Source organism: Chelonoidis abingdonii, chromosome 8, assembly GCF_003597395.2.
Source record: "Chelonoidis abingdonii isolate Lonesome George chromosome 8, CheloAbing_2.0, whole genome shotgun sequence".
Lineage (NCBI taxonomy): Eukaryota > Metazoa > Chordata > Testudines > Testudinidae > Chelonoidis > Chelonoidis abingdonii.
In genome coordinates, this window is record NC_133776.1 from 52,301,625 (window position 1) to 52,316,252 (window position 14,628).

General features: G+C 48.7%; 1 protein-coding gene across 2 annotated transcripts in view; it reads left to right on the forward strand.

The window, feature by feature from the left end:
* Positions 1 to 4,627, forward strand: part of UBE2G2 (ubiquitin conjugating enzyme E2 G2) — a 127,799-nt gene extending 123,172 nt beyond the window's left edge. For both annotated transcript variants that reach the window (XM_032772468.2, XM_075068612.1), the window contains one exon: positions 1,372 to 4,627. In XM_032772468.2, the coding sequence (XP_032628359.1) occupies positions 1,372 to 1,484 (113 nt within the window). In that variant the 3' untranslated portion in view covers positions 1,485 to 4,627. The remainder of the gene's footprint in view (positions 1 to 1,371) is intronic.
* Positions 4,628 to 14,628: the final 10,001 nt, after the last annotated feature.

Below are 14,628 nucleotides of genomic sequence, written 5' to 3' on the forward strand. Positions count from 1 at the left end.
ACAGAAATCCTGAATGAACAGGACACAAAGCACTCTTCTTGTTCCCATTTTAAACATCAAGACTGTCCCCAAATCAGTTCAATTCCCAGCTATACATTAAACATCATAAGGCTTAATACAGTGATGTGTGGGCCTCAAAAGGTTTGGTTTGTGCCACCATCTTACCCAGGCTTTCCAATGCTCCAATAGCTGCCTGGACTCTTCTGTCCTTGTGACTTTGTTTCCCTTTTTCCCCTTCCAAGAGACACACCTTTGAATATCTTTTTTGTAGCAGAGATTCTGGAAGCCCCTCTCCTGGACCCTGGCTGCTTGCAGATTCAAACTGTGCACTCTGGAGTTGTGCTTACCAGAGACTGGAAATTGAAGGCAGCTGGGGCCTAGTGGAGAGGTTGCTAGAGATACAGAGTCCCACAGTCTGATCCTCTAGGAGTAGTGAGAAAGGTCTGGAAGATCACAGGCTTGGAAGAAGCTAGGTTTGGAGATTGGCGATCCTCAGGTTAGTGTTTTTAGTGCCCTGAACTGGTCAAATGATCTGTAGTTGGATTAGTTTGGATCTGAAGTTCATGTACAGTCACAAGAGACTTCATGAGCTTTATTCCCCTCTTGTCATGAAATGGCTTCAATTCCTTGTGATCAAACCATGAAAGCAAACTGGCAGATGCAAGAGGTAGGAGCTGGGAGTCAGGACTCCTAGGTTCTGTTCTCAGTTGCTGCTGTCTGTGTGATCCTTAAGAAGTAATTATGCTCCCCTTTTCACCACTGTTCTTCATTAAGCTTGGGGAAATCTCTGTACCTCAGTTTAGCTAACTGTAAAATGAGTTGCCGACCTCACAGGAGCTTAAATACTGTTTGCAAAGTTCTCAGATTCTTGGATGAAGGTTGCTCTAGAAGTGAATGTTGTGTGTGTTTCTGGGCACTCTTCCCCCAGGTGTAGGTGATGACCTGCAGTGGTAGGGCTGGACAGAAATCTGGGTTTTCATGAAACTCCAGAACCAGAAAGAGGTTTGCCAGGTGGCAGCCTGCAGTGTTAGAAACCTCCACTAATCTGCTGACTGCCTCATTGGTGACAAAATACTGTCTTAAGTGCTGAGGTTCAGCTCCTAAGAGAGCACCAATACCAATCACTTAAGCATTCCTCCCTCAAAAAAAACCCTTGCTGAAACTCTCCTCTGTTTTCTGTGTGATACATGAAACAAGGGGTTGGGTGGGCACTGCATGTATAGTGGGATTTCCTCTCCAAAGGCCTCTACATTCCCCTTGGTGCGGATGGCATCTCAGGTACACAGGAGGGTGAATGTGCAGAGGCAGCATTTGAAGAAGCAAAGTCTTCAGTGAGTAACCTGCCTACCTGTTGTGTCTTTCTCATTTCAGAACCAAATGATGAAAGTGGAGCCAATGTTGATGCCTCCAAAATGTGGCGGGAGGACAGAGAACAGTTTAACAAAATTGCCAAGCAGATTGTGCAGAAGTCCCTTGGGCTTTAAAAACAAAAAAGAAAAGAATGAAACTGCAATTTGTTGTATTTCTCTCCAGCTGACAGAGAGCAGTGCTTAGTGCTGATACCAAAAAGGCAGATTTTGCAAAATCGTTGGCCTAATTCTTCCTCTTTATTTTTTTTTTATTATTCCTCCCCCCCTTAAAAAGTCTCTGGGTCACAGACTAAAACACGTAGCAAGGGGGTACATTATTAGAACTCAAAAATGGAATCAGTCCTATTGCAAAGGCTGTTCAATGCTACCTCATTCTGTTGTATTGAAAATTTGGAGATTTTGCAAAGCATGAATTTGAGCCTAGCACAGTCTTATACCCATTTGCTGCAGTCCATCCCCTGGTCTCACCAGGAAAATGCACAAGTGATTGTGCATTGCCGAGCAGTGGAATCAGTCTTATTCTCCCCAGTCAGTGATTCAGAGCGAAGGTTAGTGATTGAATACTTAGGTAGGTAGGTGGTCAGCATATTCACGTTTGCAGGTATTCCCATTTTGGCCAGTCTGCCACCAGAACTTGTGCCAGGGAAGAGGAGTTTTAGATGACGTGCTACAACAATCAGCTTTACATTTCTACATAACATCGTACCCAAAAATGTGTGTAGAAAGCGAGTCATTTTTAGTTGTGTGATCTCATTGGGAAATTGGAAACAGTGATGATAGTCAACACCAGAGTTCACAAAAAGGTAGCTCAGTGAAAGAGGTTCTAAAACAAGAACACCTTCAGGTTGTTTTAATGTAGGTAGCGATTTTCAGTTTTTTAGCTAAGGTGACTCATTCTAGATGGCCAGTTCCATCAATGGCTGGTGCTCTTAGACCCAGCTGTCTAGAATAACCCAGTGTTTTTGTATCATGCTGTCAGTCTAAATCTAGCCTTTGAATCTGCTTTTGCAAAGAAGAGATCTCAATGACTGCTGTAATTACTCCCTAAAAATATTTATGGTAACTTCCAGTGTCAATCAGAGAGGTAGGTCGGGAAATCCAGTCTTTTCCTAAACATTTTGGTCAGCTGTTTTGTTAGGTAACTGTTACGCTTATAAAAAGCACACAAGATTTTTTTATAGGGGAAAAGGCAACACACCACATTTATTGAGAATACAACAGTTAGCATATGTTTTTCAGTCTCACATACACCATGCACGCAGTCCTGCCAGGCGATGTTATAGTTACCAGTCCAGAGTCTGGATCAATCTAGTGGCCAGCCAGATTGGTCGCAGAGGGGAGCCGGGCTCTGTCATTCATGATCCGATGCTCCTGGAGTTGTGGGCAAGACGAACCCAAAGCCCCATGGCAAAGCACCCTGTTCTTATAGTTGTTCTTCTCTGCTGAAGTCTATGGATTTTGTTGTGTCAGTTTGTGACCGGTTACTCCTCAGTGGGTGTTATCTTTTGATGGCCCAGAACACCTCCAGTCTGGTTTCGATTCAGTCAATTACCTTGTGTTTTAAGAGTGCCAGCCTTCATCTCAGGGTTGTCAGTCTGCCCCTCCTCAACCATGGATGCATGTTCATGGTTCTCTGGTGTCTTTGAGTCTCTTCACTTCTCCTCCCTTGGCCATCTGGCTAACAATAGTCTTCTCACTTTATCTTTTCCTGATGCATGCATTCCTCATTCACACAAACAGTTCTTTACAGAAACCTTCAAAAGGTATCAAATAGTAGTATTTTATATTGAACAAGAAAGGCATCATAAATTAGAGCTTACTAAATCTTGCAACTATCTTTTTGTACATTCAAAGGCCTGGGCCTTTGAAATTCCTCTAATCTAATTAACATAGAGACAGACAAGATCCTGTCTTTTTACTTACAAGGGAAAGAAAATGGCTAAAAGGCAATATCAGCTATCCTATTCATTTATTCCAATAACTTAACCCTTACTAAATAACATGCAATGCATATAACAGAACATAATAAATTATATAGCACAGTACCCCTGGTACAACATACCTGCATCCTGAAACACTGCATAGGTCATCTGTGCTCTGAAAATCGGGGGGGAAAACGGGCTCAGCTAGTCCTGCTGGGAAAGTAAACCCTATCCAAGATATTGTGAGATGATCTGAAACCCTGTTCTGCCAATACTTGATAGAATAGAGCATTGACTTGAATGCTTGTCACAACATCTGAGATCACCCACACTTCAGGTAGGGAATTTGGATTTTTGATGCTGATCTGATTTAACCCTTACATTAGCAGGAGTTGCTGTTTCTAGATGCTAACTGCTCTTGCATACCTAAGTCAGTGCTGGGGGAGATCCTTTATCCTTGATGCCATCCCCTAGAGGATGGAAGGATGCACGCTTGCATCATTGTTCTACTGCCCTCTGTATGGTATGCAGCAGGACAATGAAGAACCTTCAAACTCTGTAGTGCCCAGACTGTAAAGCTGGTGTGGGGCACCTGCTGGTGCTCTTGCTTTACAACGGAACCTCTTGTCTAGGCCTGAATCTTCTGTAGCAAATATGCTTATGCTGCAAGCAATAACATACACCTCTGTTGTGTGTGGAATCAAGTATTGTTGACTATCTTAAACAAGCTAGGATAGGAGTATTTCTTTTTGAATGAAAAGAACCAAGAAATCAAATTATTGGAATAATTACATTATTGAGAGAGCTTTGCTGAAGTGAAATATATATATTGTTCTCATTTCAGTATCTGGTGGCTTGCAGTTCATACTGCATATGCACATGTGCTGCATGTCACTCTAGGATGTCATCTTTATCCATCACTGAAGAGACTCTGGGTTGTGATAACTTGCTGGATTTACCTCCATTATAGGGAGTAATTCCTCTAGGTTTGGAAGAAGACTAGTTTTGGGTGCAGGAAAATGATGGAGTAGTGTTGTACCCAACTAGTATTTGCAAATGTACATGAAGATGTAGCTTTTGTATGTGGAGTGAAGGCATTTTATGCACTAGATAGATGCTGTGTAGCTTGTGGAGTACTATAGTCACATTAGGAAACAGCTTCCGAAAGGAGGCGGTTGTATGCCTGATTCCAGACAGATTGTGATCAGTCAAGAAAGGGACATGGCAGAATTAGTCTTGTTTTAAAAGCAAAATATTTTTATTCATGTGTATTATTTTATGGTGGAACTTAATCTGTATATTGAAAATAAAGTGATATTTTCTCCTTTCACAAAAGTATAAGAATGTATTTCTCCTCAGTTTCTTTCAGTAGATGAAAAGATAGATAGCCAGGAGAGTCCAGCTTTGACTTGGGCCCCATGTGGGAAAGGATATAGTCCACTGTCAGTAAGCCCATAGGAGAGATCTTCAAAGACACAAAGGGGCATAAGAATTGCCAGGCGGGGTCAGACCCAAGGTCCAGCCCATCCAGTATCCTCTCTCTGACAGTGGAGAGCACAAGCTGCTTTAGAAGAAGGTGCAAGAATCCTGCACTGGGCATGAAGGTCTGCTAATCTCTAATAGCAACAGCTCAGCTTAGACATGAGGTTTACTGTCCATTGCAGGATTTGTGTTTGCACTAGCTCTTACGACTCGAGAAACAGGCAGTTTGATGCCCATCTCACATTGACTTTCAATGGGAACTGGGCATCCAACTCCCAGTTGTCTTTGGAAAATCGCCACATCCCCCTGAATTTGTCCTTTCAAAACGAAAACGATATTTTTAGTGACATGGAACACACGGATTTCAAAGAAACTTGTTAGCATTGAAAGGCAGAACAGATTTGCTACATCAAAATGGCTTAAATCATGAGTAAAATTCGTAGTAAAAACACTTTTTTTTTAAACCACCAATTTTAATAACTTCTATTTAGATTTTTCAAAGTTATTTCTCAGTGTTTGGTTTGAGAGCTGAAACTTACCTTGTTCAGGTAATGAAATCTGTCTGTTCTGATTTCTCATGTTTATCCTATGGCCAAAATAAGTGGATGTTGTTTACTATACTACCTAATTTATTCCTTAAAATATTTACTTCCTTTAAACATAACACAGTGTGTTAGAATAGTTTTGTACTAGTTGCAAATGAAAAATAAAACTTGTTGATTCAAGTACTGTAGATTAATCAAATAATTGCACAATTGACACTCTTCATCCAGAAAGATCAGAGTGCTTCACAAACCTGAGGCACACAGAGGTTCCGTTGCCAAAATGCTTCACTTGTGACATCGCAGCTGCTCCGTGCCAGCAACTCTGCACCTTGCAGACTGCTTACAGCTTAGGAACAGCTTATGGAATTCTGTTTGATAAAGCTGCTGCTGTGATATTGGATGGTCTTCAATGAAAGGAGGAACCTTCTTTCCCTTCTAACGCGATCTGTTCAGTGCTGTAATGACTAGCCCTAGTGCAGTTCTGATCAGTTTGCTTTTCGGTTGCATGAACAATTCAGTAGAACTTGTTCTGAAGTGTCAGACTATAGACTCGTAGACTTAAGGCAGAAGGGACCATTAAATGATACTAGTTGACTCTGCAACAATCAGGCAACAGATCTCCTTTTCACTTCACAAAAACCCCTAATCAATGTCTGAGTTATTGAAGTCCTCAAATTGTGGATTTGGTTTAAAGACTCAGCGGCAGAGAATCCTCCATAAGTGACCTGCCCATGCCTGCAGGAAGCGGAAACCTCCGCGGTCTCTGCCACGTGCCCTTGGAGGAAAATTCCTCCGACCCAATACTGATGATCAGTTAAACCCTGGCAGTGGCAAGACTCACCACGCAGACAGACCACGAAAGTGTCTCTGTAGTAACTCAGATGCCTCCCACTAACATCCCATCACAGGACCACTGGATACTTACCTGCTGATAACAAGATAATGCCACATAGGCTATACCCATTATACCTCCCTCGTAAACTTACAAGCTTAGTCTTGAAGCAGATATGTCTTTTGCCCCACTACTCCCTTGCGAGGCGTTCAGAACTTCACTCCTCTAATGATTAGAAACTTCATCTATTCAGTCTAAACGTTCTACCCAGTTTATATCTTTTTTCTTGTGTCCACATTGGTACTAAGTGTAATAATCTCTCCCCCTATATTTATCCTCTGATATATTTAAAGAGCAATCATTCCCCTCAACTGCTTTGGTTAGGCTAAACAAGCCAAGCTCTTTGAGTCTCCTTTCATAAGACAGGTTTTCCATTCCTCGGATCATCCTAATAGCCCATCTCTGAACCTGTTCCAGTTTGAATTCATCCTTCTTAAACATGGGAGAGCAGAACTGCACACAGTATTCCAGATGAGGTCTCACCAGTGCCTTGTATAACGGTACTAACACCTCCTTATCTTTGCTACAGGTATCGTACGGTGAAATATGCATGCAAGTAGCTTCTTAATTTTTAATAATGTTACCTCTCTCTTTGGTGGATTGTTTGCTTTAGGCTTTATTAGTTTAAAAGGATACTGGCATCATCCTTTTTAAAGGTCCCCCCTCCCTCTTTCGCAGAACACACTGGGAAATGAAAGGTTCTTTGAAAATACTGTTGTACTAAAGGTGTTGGAACCACATTAAACAGAGCCAGCTGGAGAGCACGGTGATGGGGTGGGGAATGGATTCCCTCCAGCTTCTTTGACCAGTTCTGACTTCATAATCAGTGTCATGAATTGAAGGCATATGCCTTAAAATGAAATAAATGTGCTCGCTTTAGCTTATTCCCTGGGTAAAAGCTCTACCAGTTGTAGAGTTTCTCTTGTGACTTACCATACTTTCCTCTTCCCTTGCCAAAGAGCCCTAGCTCAGTAAGCCTGGATGTGAGAAGAGACTACACTGCACGGCAATCCGAAGGCATTGTTCATTGAGGTACCCAGGATTGGACATCTTGGCCTTTAAAGAAAGCACCATATAAGTGGCCTGATTTTTCTAGGGCGTTGAGCATCCTAATCTTGCTCTGAGGCCAATGGGAGCTGCTGGCTCCCTATTTGAGAAGATAAATAGAGACTGTAGGTTCCAAACTTTAGGCATCCAGCTTTGAACCTGGGGGTGGGACCTTTTCATCAAGTCAGTTGAAGCGCTCAGGGTTGAGTATCTGCCATAGCAGAGCCATACCTTGGTGGTGTGAGCAATTTCTTAATCATACTGACTTCTCAAGTGCTGTCCGTGGTACTGTTTGGGTTGTAAGCTTTTTGAGTCCCCCAGGGGCGCTCAGCCCAGTGCTCCCCCCCTGGGTACTATCACTGTGTCCCTCTCCAGCTCCCCACAACCAGCCTTGTCCCCTCTCTCACCTTACCTCCCACAGGCAGTGTCTCGGGCACTCTCCCCAGCCCTGCCCAGTTCTTAGCCCTGCCTTACTCCTCTACTGCCTGCCCTTCTCAGAGCCCAGCAGTTGTGGGGACTGGGCAGAATGTCACATGCACTCATTCCCAGCTGCCTCCCAATCAAACAGCCTTGCATCAAAATGCACTATGGACCATTCAGTGTGCAGTACCAGTCCACATGCCAGTTGTTGTGCAGCCACCTAGTGCGCTGTGTGATCCCAGCCTGCCTTGCTGTGTGCTAACAGACCATGTTGACAAGCCCTCAGCAAACATGGACGCTAGTCCAGGCTCTTCCACTGACCTCGAGCAAAGGTGAGCTTCCCCATCTGTACAATGGGGAGAACGATCCCCTCCTTTCAACTCCATCGGTGAAAAGTGCCTCGTAAGCAAATTATTGTCTTTTCTGTACAGATTTGCCCCTGGCCAGCCCTCTGCCTATATTTGCCATTTTCCTGTGGGCTAGCACTGGTCCTGAACTAGTCACAAACAGGGCTCTGAAAATTATATCTGCCTAAGGGGCACGTTAACGTGTTTTTCCCCATGTGTGTGTGAATAAAACAGTGGCTGATGGGAGAAAGGGGTCATGGCCCAGTGATATAAAAGCCTGGCCCAGCAGGATATACAGCTAGGAGCGGGGAAACAGCTCTTAGAGCTTCCTGCTCCTTGTCTGAGTCCTGTCCCTGTCCTGACAGCTGCCCTCCTTTTCTCTGCCTTTGTTCTTGTGCTCATGCTTGTTGGTTTTAACAAACTGGCAAATTTTAACTGCTAGCTCTTGGGGAAAATTTCCCAGAAACCTCATTCATGGTTTCATGCAGAACCTATATGGTTCAGGGAGTTCATGAGCGCCTTTTATACGACACCCTGTAGCGTGCTACAGTAAGTCTCTTTAAGACAGTTCTCTGGGAACTGTTACTGGGTCTTTGTCTGTAGCAAACAAGGAACCTAAAATGGTTCTAAGGCAAAGTAACCCTTCCAGAGAGGTGATGTGTGGCCTCTCAGCAATGCACACAAGTACAGTGATCTGACTCCAGCAGGAATGAACCCAGGGCTTTCCGTAGAAGCATTTACTGCTTGAGCTAATGGAGTAACTGTGTTACCTGGTAGCTGCTTTGCTCTGTTAGCCTCTGGTGTGGACCATCTGCTAGAAGGGAATGTGGCCCAGTGCTGCACCAGTGCACCTTCGAAGAGAACTACTGACGGCGTCATGCCAGGCTGATAACGAGCTGATCTTGGGAAGCGATAACACTTTGCTGGACAGTCTCACGAAAGGGAACAGAGGAGGCAACACTTAAAGGGTGGTGATTTCAGGGCACTACAGAACTGACTGTGCACAGAGCTCTCTATAGCCCCATGGCACACTTCTCTGATTCTCCCCAAAGACAGGGTATAAATCTCTAATATCAGAAGTTGGGGAAAGGAAGGAGTGCTTTCCCCCATCCGCTTCCCACACCTGCACTCTGAAATCCTTCAAAAACAGAGCCAAGAGTAACTCACTGAGAACTCCACCATCCAAACACGGAGGTGCCTGAGGGTGAACCCCTAGGGGAGTGCCGTTCAGGGCTGAGTCATGGCCTGTCCCCTATGCTCATTACACAAAATACATCATAGTACAAGTGTGGTAGATCACAGACTAAGGAGGAAACATCTTCAGCTTGTAACCCCAGATGTCAGGTCAGGGTGACCATAAAGCCCAGCTGGTTCAGGGCAAGGTTCTCTTTGCAGTTCCAGAGGATCAGCTGATAAAGAGGTGACTGAATTATGATGTTCCTCACAGAGCTATTCAGTGCTGGCACCCACAAATGGCATCTGAAGGAATCTGTCATGAGGGCAGGCTCCAGAGTTCTCATTGCAAGGTGATGAGTCACTCCTGTGCTAGGCCCCAGCCAATCCACAACCAAACTGGCCTGGTGACTCTCAGGGCATGTATGTCAGCCTCACAGGGGAAACAGCTGCTGAGTCTGTTCCATGTCCCTCCAGGACTGATTGTAGCAGCAGACTCCCTAAGCCTTAGCCTGCCCCTGCTCCGTCCCTAATCCTGCTCCAGTCTTGCTCCAACCCTTCTCTGGATGCCTGAATCTGGCTCTGATTGCTAGGCCTGACTGTCATGGTTCTTCTTCGAGTGGTTGTTCATGTCCATTCAAAGTAAGTGTGTACGTGCCGCGTGCACGCCAGCTGGAAGATTTTCCCCTAGGAGCGTCCGTAGGGTCGGTCCTGGCGCCTCTTTGAGTGGCGCCACTACGGCGCCCTGTAAAGGGGCCTGCCGACCCTCCACCCCCTCAGTTCCTTCTTACCGCCAGTGACGGCTAGCTGGAACTTCGCTTGCTGATAGCAAGTTTAGCAGTGTCCCATCCTCGTGTATATAGTTAGTCTATCTAGATTAGTTATACATTAGTTCTTAACTGTTGAGGGGTCTCCCCCCATCTTCTCATCGCCCTGCCAGGGCATGCCCGGGTCTCCTGGGTTTAAACTCTGCAAGGACTGTGGAAAGTTCATGCCAAAGAGTGACCCACACTCTGCTTGTCTGCAGTGCCTCGGGGAGAGCCACCAAAGGGACCGGTGCACTATTTGCAGGGGCTTCCATCCCAGAACTCTTAAAGATGGAGTTCAAAGATTTAGAGTTCTTCTGATGCAGGCTGCCTTGTGGCCACCTTTGGACCCAGAACCAGCTGATGCAGTGTCTAGCTCGTCATCATCAGTGCGGAGCCCCCTGGCACCGGCATCAGGACTTAGGGCTCAGCCCAAATCCTCCAAAACCCGGCACTGGAGGGAGCCGGGTCACAGGAAGTCAGCCTCAGTGCGGCACCGCTCGCCCTCCCCAGTGCCCGCTAAGAAGAAGAGGTCTGTGAGGGAGCAATCGCCTCGCCAGGACCTCCACAGGCCAACGCCGTCCGCTGGTACAAGTGGATAGGCTGGGCTACAGCCCCCGGCTGTTCCGTCGACTCCCGCGTCAGAAAGAGGGTGTTCGAGTCCGGATTGACCAACATCCCCGGACCTTAGCGGAGACGTGCGTTCCCCCTTGACATTGGAGGCATTCGAGGCGGCCTCAGACTTGCTGAGACTCCCGGTACCGGACTCCCCGCATCATGACAGGGAGTTGCCGACCATAGCCCGTCCCCCAGTACAGTCAAGGGGAAAGCTGGCCATGATGTCGCCTCCCTCCACTCCACGCCACCTGGGCAGCACCGGACCTGAGAGACAGCTCCCTGCCTCCGCACTGCCCCCTGGCAACGACGAGTGCCGCTCCCCCCAGGTCCTCTTATTCAGAGACCTCAGACTCAGAGGCGGACTCCTACCGCTCCAACTGGTCGAGGAGCAGGAGGTCGGCTTCGGGGGTGAACCACCAGCGGTACCCACCACAGTGGCAGGAGCAATGGCAACCGCCCTCCCAGTGGCCATTTTGGACCCCCTGGGCCTACCACCAGTCGGTGGGCCAGGCATTTGGTCCTCGCTCCAGGTCGGCCTCGGTCTCCTCGGCATCGATGGCCCCGTTGCAGTTGCCTCCTCCACCGGCACCATCGCTGGGCAGGGGTGTGCCGCATCTAAGTTCAGCACCGGCTAGTCGGGCATTGGCACTGGCGGCAACCACGGTTCGGGCTCGGGAGGTGCCGCCAGACACACCAAGCCGTTCATTGGCGACCCCGGTACCAGTCGCGGTGCAGCATTTGGAACCGGCACCAGCCCCACAACCTCGGTACCGTGTGCTGCCAGACCCCGAAGGGCTGGAAGCACTGGCAGACGAGTCGATCCAAGTGATTTCCTCCTCTTCTTCCCCGGATGAGGCGGTGGAAGACACTAGACTCCTTCAGCAACTGCTCAGGCGAGTGGCTCAGAGCCTTGCAGTCCAGGCTGAGGAAATTGAGGTGGACGTAGATCCGGTAGTGGACATCCCTGGCTCCATTGGGACCATCCAGGGTGGCCCTACCATTGATCAAGACCCTAGAGGACATATCCTGCACCTTCTGGCAAACGCCAGCCTCATTGGCCCCTACTGACAAGAAAATGGAGAGGCGTTATTTTGTACTTTCTAAGGGGCATGAACATTTGTACACCCACCCTTCCCCGGACTCTCGGGTGGTGGACGCAGCCAAGCAAAGGGAGCGTCAGGGTTTTCAAGGGTCAACGCCAAAGAACAGGGATGCCAAAAGGCTCAACCTCTTTGGTAGAAAGGTGTACTCCATGGCAGGCCTTCAATCAGGAATAGCCAACCAACAGGCTGTCAAAAGCCGATATGGTCATAACACACGTTCGGCCACATCGAAGTTTACCAAGCTCCTTCCCCAAGACTCGAGGGCAGAGTTTCAGCCTTGGTGAAAGAGGGAAAGCTGATCTCCCGAGCCTCCCTTTAGGCTGCCCTGGATGCAGCAGACTCGGCCTCACACTCCGTGGCAACAGGCCTGGTCATGAGGCGGGGAGCCTGGCTTCAGGTCTTGGGCCTTCCCTATGAGGTCCAGCAAACTATTCAGGACCTCCCCTTAGAAGGGCAGACTCTGTTCTCGGACAAAATGGACAAGTGGCTGCATAGCCTAAAGGACTTGAGGGCTACGCTTTGCTTGCTGGGCCTGCATACCCCGGCAACCCAACGTAGGCAGTTTAGGCCGCAAGTCGCCCTGTGCCCTTACCAGCCTCAGAATCGTCCAGAGGTTGGGTGCAGACGGGGCAGGAATGGCAGGAGGCGCCACTAACACCACCCCTCTAGCCAGGCATCTGGCCAACCGAGACTGAGATCGGGGCCTAGGCCCCCCATTTGATGGTATGGTCGAGGACGACCTACTGATCAGGACTCCAGATCCTTCTACCCCTACCTTTGGATCACATCTGTCCCCCTTCTACCATGCCTGGTCCCAAATCACGTCGGACAGTTGGGTGCTTCGCACGGTAGAGAGGGGGTATTCTATCCAGTTCTCCTCCCTCCCATCCCACCAGCCCCCCTCCCCATCCCTTTTCAGGGACCCCTCTCATGAGCAACTTCTAATTCAGGAAGTGCGGTCCCTCTTCACAGCAGGGGCGGTGGAGGAAGTTCCTCAGGAGCTCAGGGGCAGAGGCTTCTATTCCCAGTATTTTCTAACACCGAAGGCAAAAGGGGGCCTCAGACCCATCCTGGGCTTGCGGCAGCTGAACAAGTTCATGAAAAAGCTCAAGTTCCGCATGGTCTCCCTGTCTTCGATCATTCCCTCCTTGGATCCAGGAGACTGGTATGCCGCCCTCGACTTAAAGGACACATATTTCCATATTGCCATAATCCCCTCGACAACGTCGGGACCTCAGGTTTGTCATGGCCGACGCCCATCTGCAGTTCACAGTACTCCCATTTGGACTGTCAGCAGCACCAAGGGTCTTCACAAAGTGCATGGCAGTCATGGTGGCCTTTCTGCGCAGGTGGGGTATCCAGGTATTCCCCTACTTGGACGATTGGCTTATAAAGGGCTGCATCAAGGAGCAGGTGGAAGCTCAGGTGATTTTCATCAGGCGGACCTTCCTCGAGCTTGGCCTCCTCTTAAACGAGGCCAAGTCCACCCTGTCTCCTACTCAAAGGATAGAATTTATAGGGGCGGTTCTGGACTCGACCCACACCAGAGTGTATCTTCCAGAGTCCAGGTTTCCATCAATGTCCGAGCTCATCCTTGGTCTGCACTGCGCCCCAACTACCACAGCATGGAACTGTCTAGAGCTGTTGGGCCACAGGGTGGCGTGCACCTATGTGGTGAGCCATGCCAGACTCTGGCTCCTCCCACTACAGTCCTGGTTGGCAACGGTATATCCCCCTGGCCAGGGATCCCCTGGACTCAGTGGTGACTCTTCTCTAGGTGGTGCTGAGCTCTCTCTGATGGTGGCTCAACCCACAGAAGGTGTGCATGGGTATTCCCTTTGCCATCCCTCAACTTTCCCTCTCCCTGGTGATGGATGCCTCGGATCGGGGATGGGGAGCACACTTGGGGGATCTCAGCACACAGGGCTTGTGGTCGCAGAAGTACTTCAGGTTACCTATCAATGTCAGGGAGCTGAGAGCTGTACGCCTGGCTTGTCTTACCTTCCAGTCCCACCTGGCCAGCAGATGTGTCTCAGTCCTCACGGACAACACATCAGAGGTTTTCTATATCAACAAACGGGGGGTGCACGCTCCTCTCTCCTGTGCAGGGAAGCCCTCGCACTGTGGGACTTTTGCGTTCAGAATGCTGCCCACCTGATGGCGTTCTACCTTCCGGGGAAACAGAGTGGCCTGGCGGATGCCCTCAGCCGCTCTTTCTGGGGTCATGAGTGGTCCCTTCGTCGGGACGTAGTGCGCTCAATCTTCCAGCTCTGGGGTCGTCCCCAGTTAGACCTGTTTGCTTCAAAGAAAAACAGGAAGTGTCGGCGGTTCTGCTCCCTCTGGGGCCACAGTCCGGGGTCTCTGTCGGACGCCTTCCTTCTGTCTGGGAGGGAAGGGCTGCTCTACGCCTTTCCTCCAATTCCCTTGATACACAGGGTAATTCTCAAGATCCGCAGGGATCACACCCATGTAATCCTGATAGCACCGGTGTGGCTGCGCCAACATTGGTACATGTTGCTCCTGCACATGTCCACCCAGGTGCCCCGACACCGCCCCTGCTGCTGGACCTGATCACGCAGGACCAGGGCTGCCTCCACCACCCGAACTTGCAATCACTCCACCTCACAGCCTGGATGCTCCATGGTTGAAGCCGGTGGAGATGCAATACTCCCAACAGGTCAGACGGGTGCTGCTCGGTAGTAGAAAACCTTCTACCAGGCCACCTACCTGGCCAAATGGAAACGCTTCTCCATCTGGTCCGGTCAGCGAGGGCAGGAGCCGTTGCGGGCCCCGATTCCAGTTATCTTAGACTATTTGCTCCATCTGAGACAGCTGGGCCTTTCCCTCTCCTCGGTTCAAGTGCACTTAGCAGCCATCTCGTCTTTCCACCCGGGAGAGAGGGG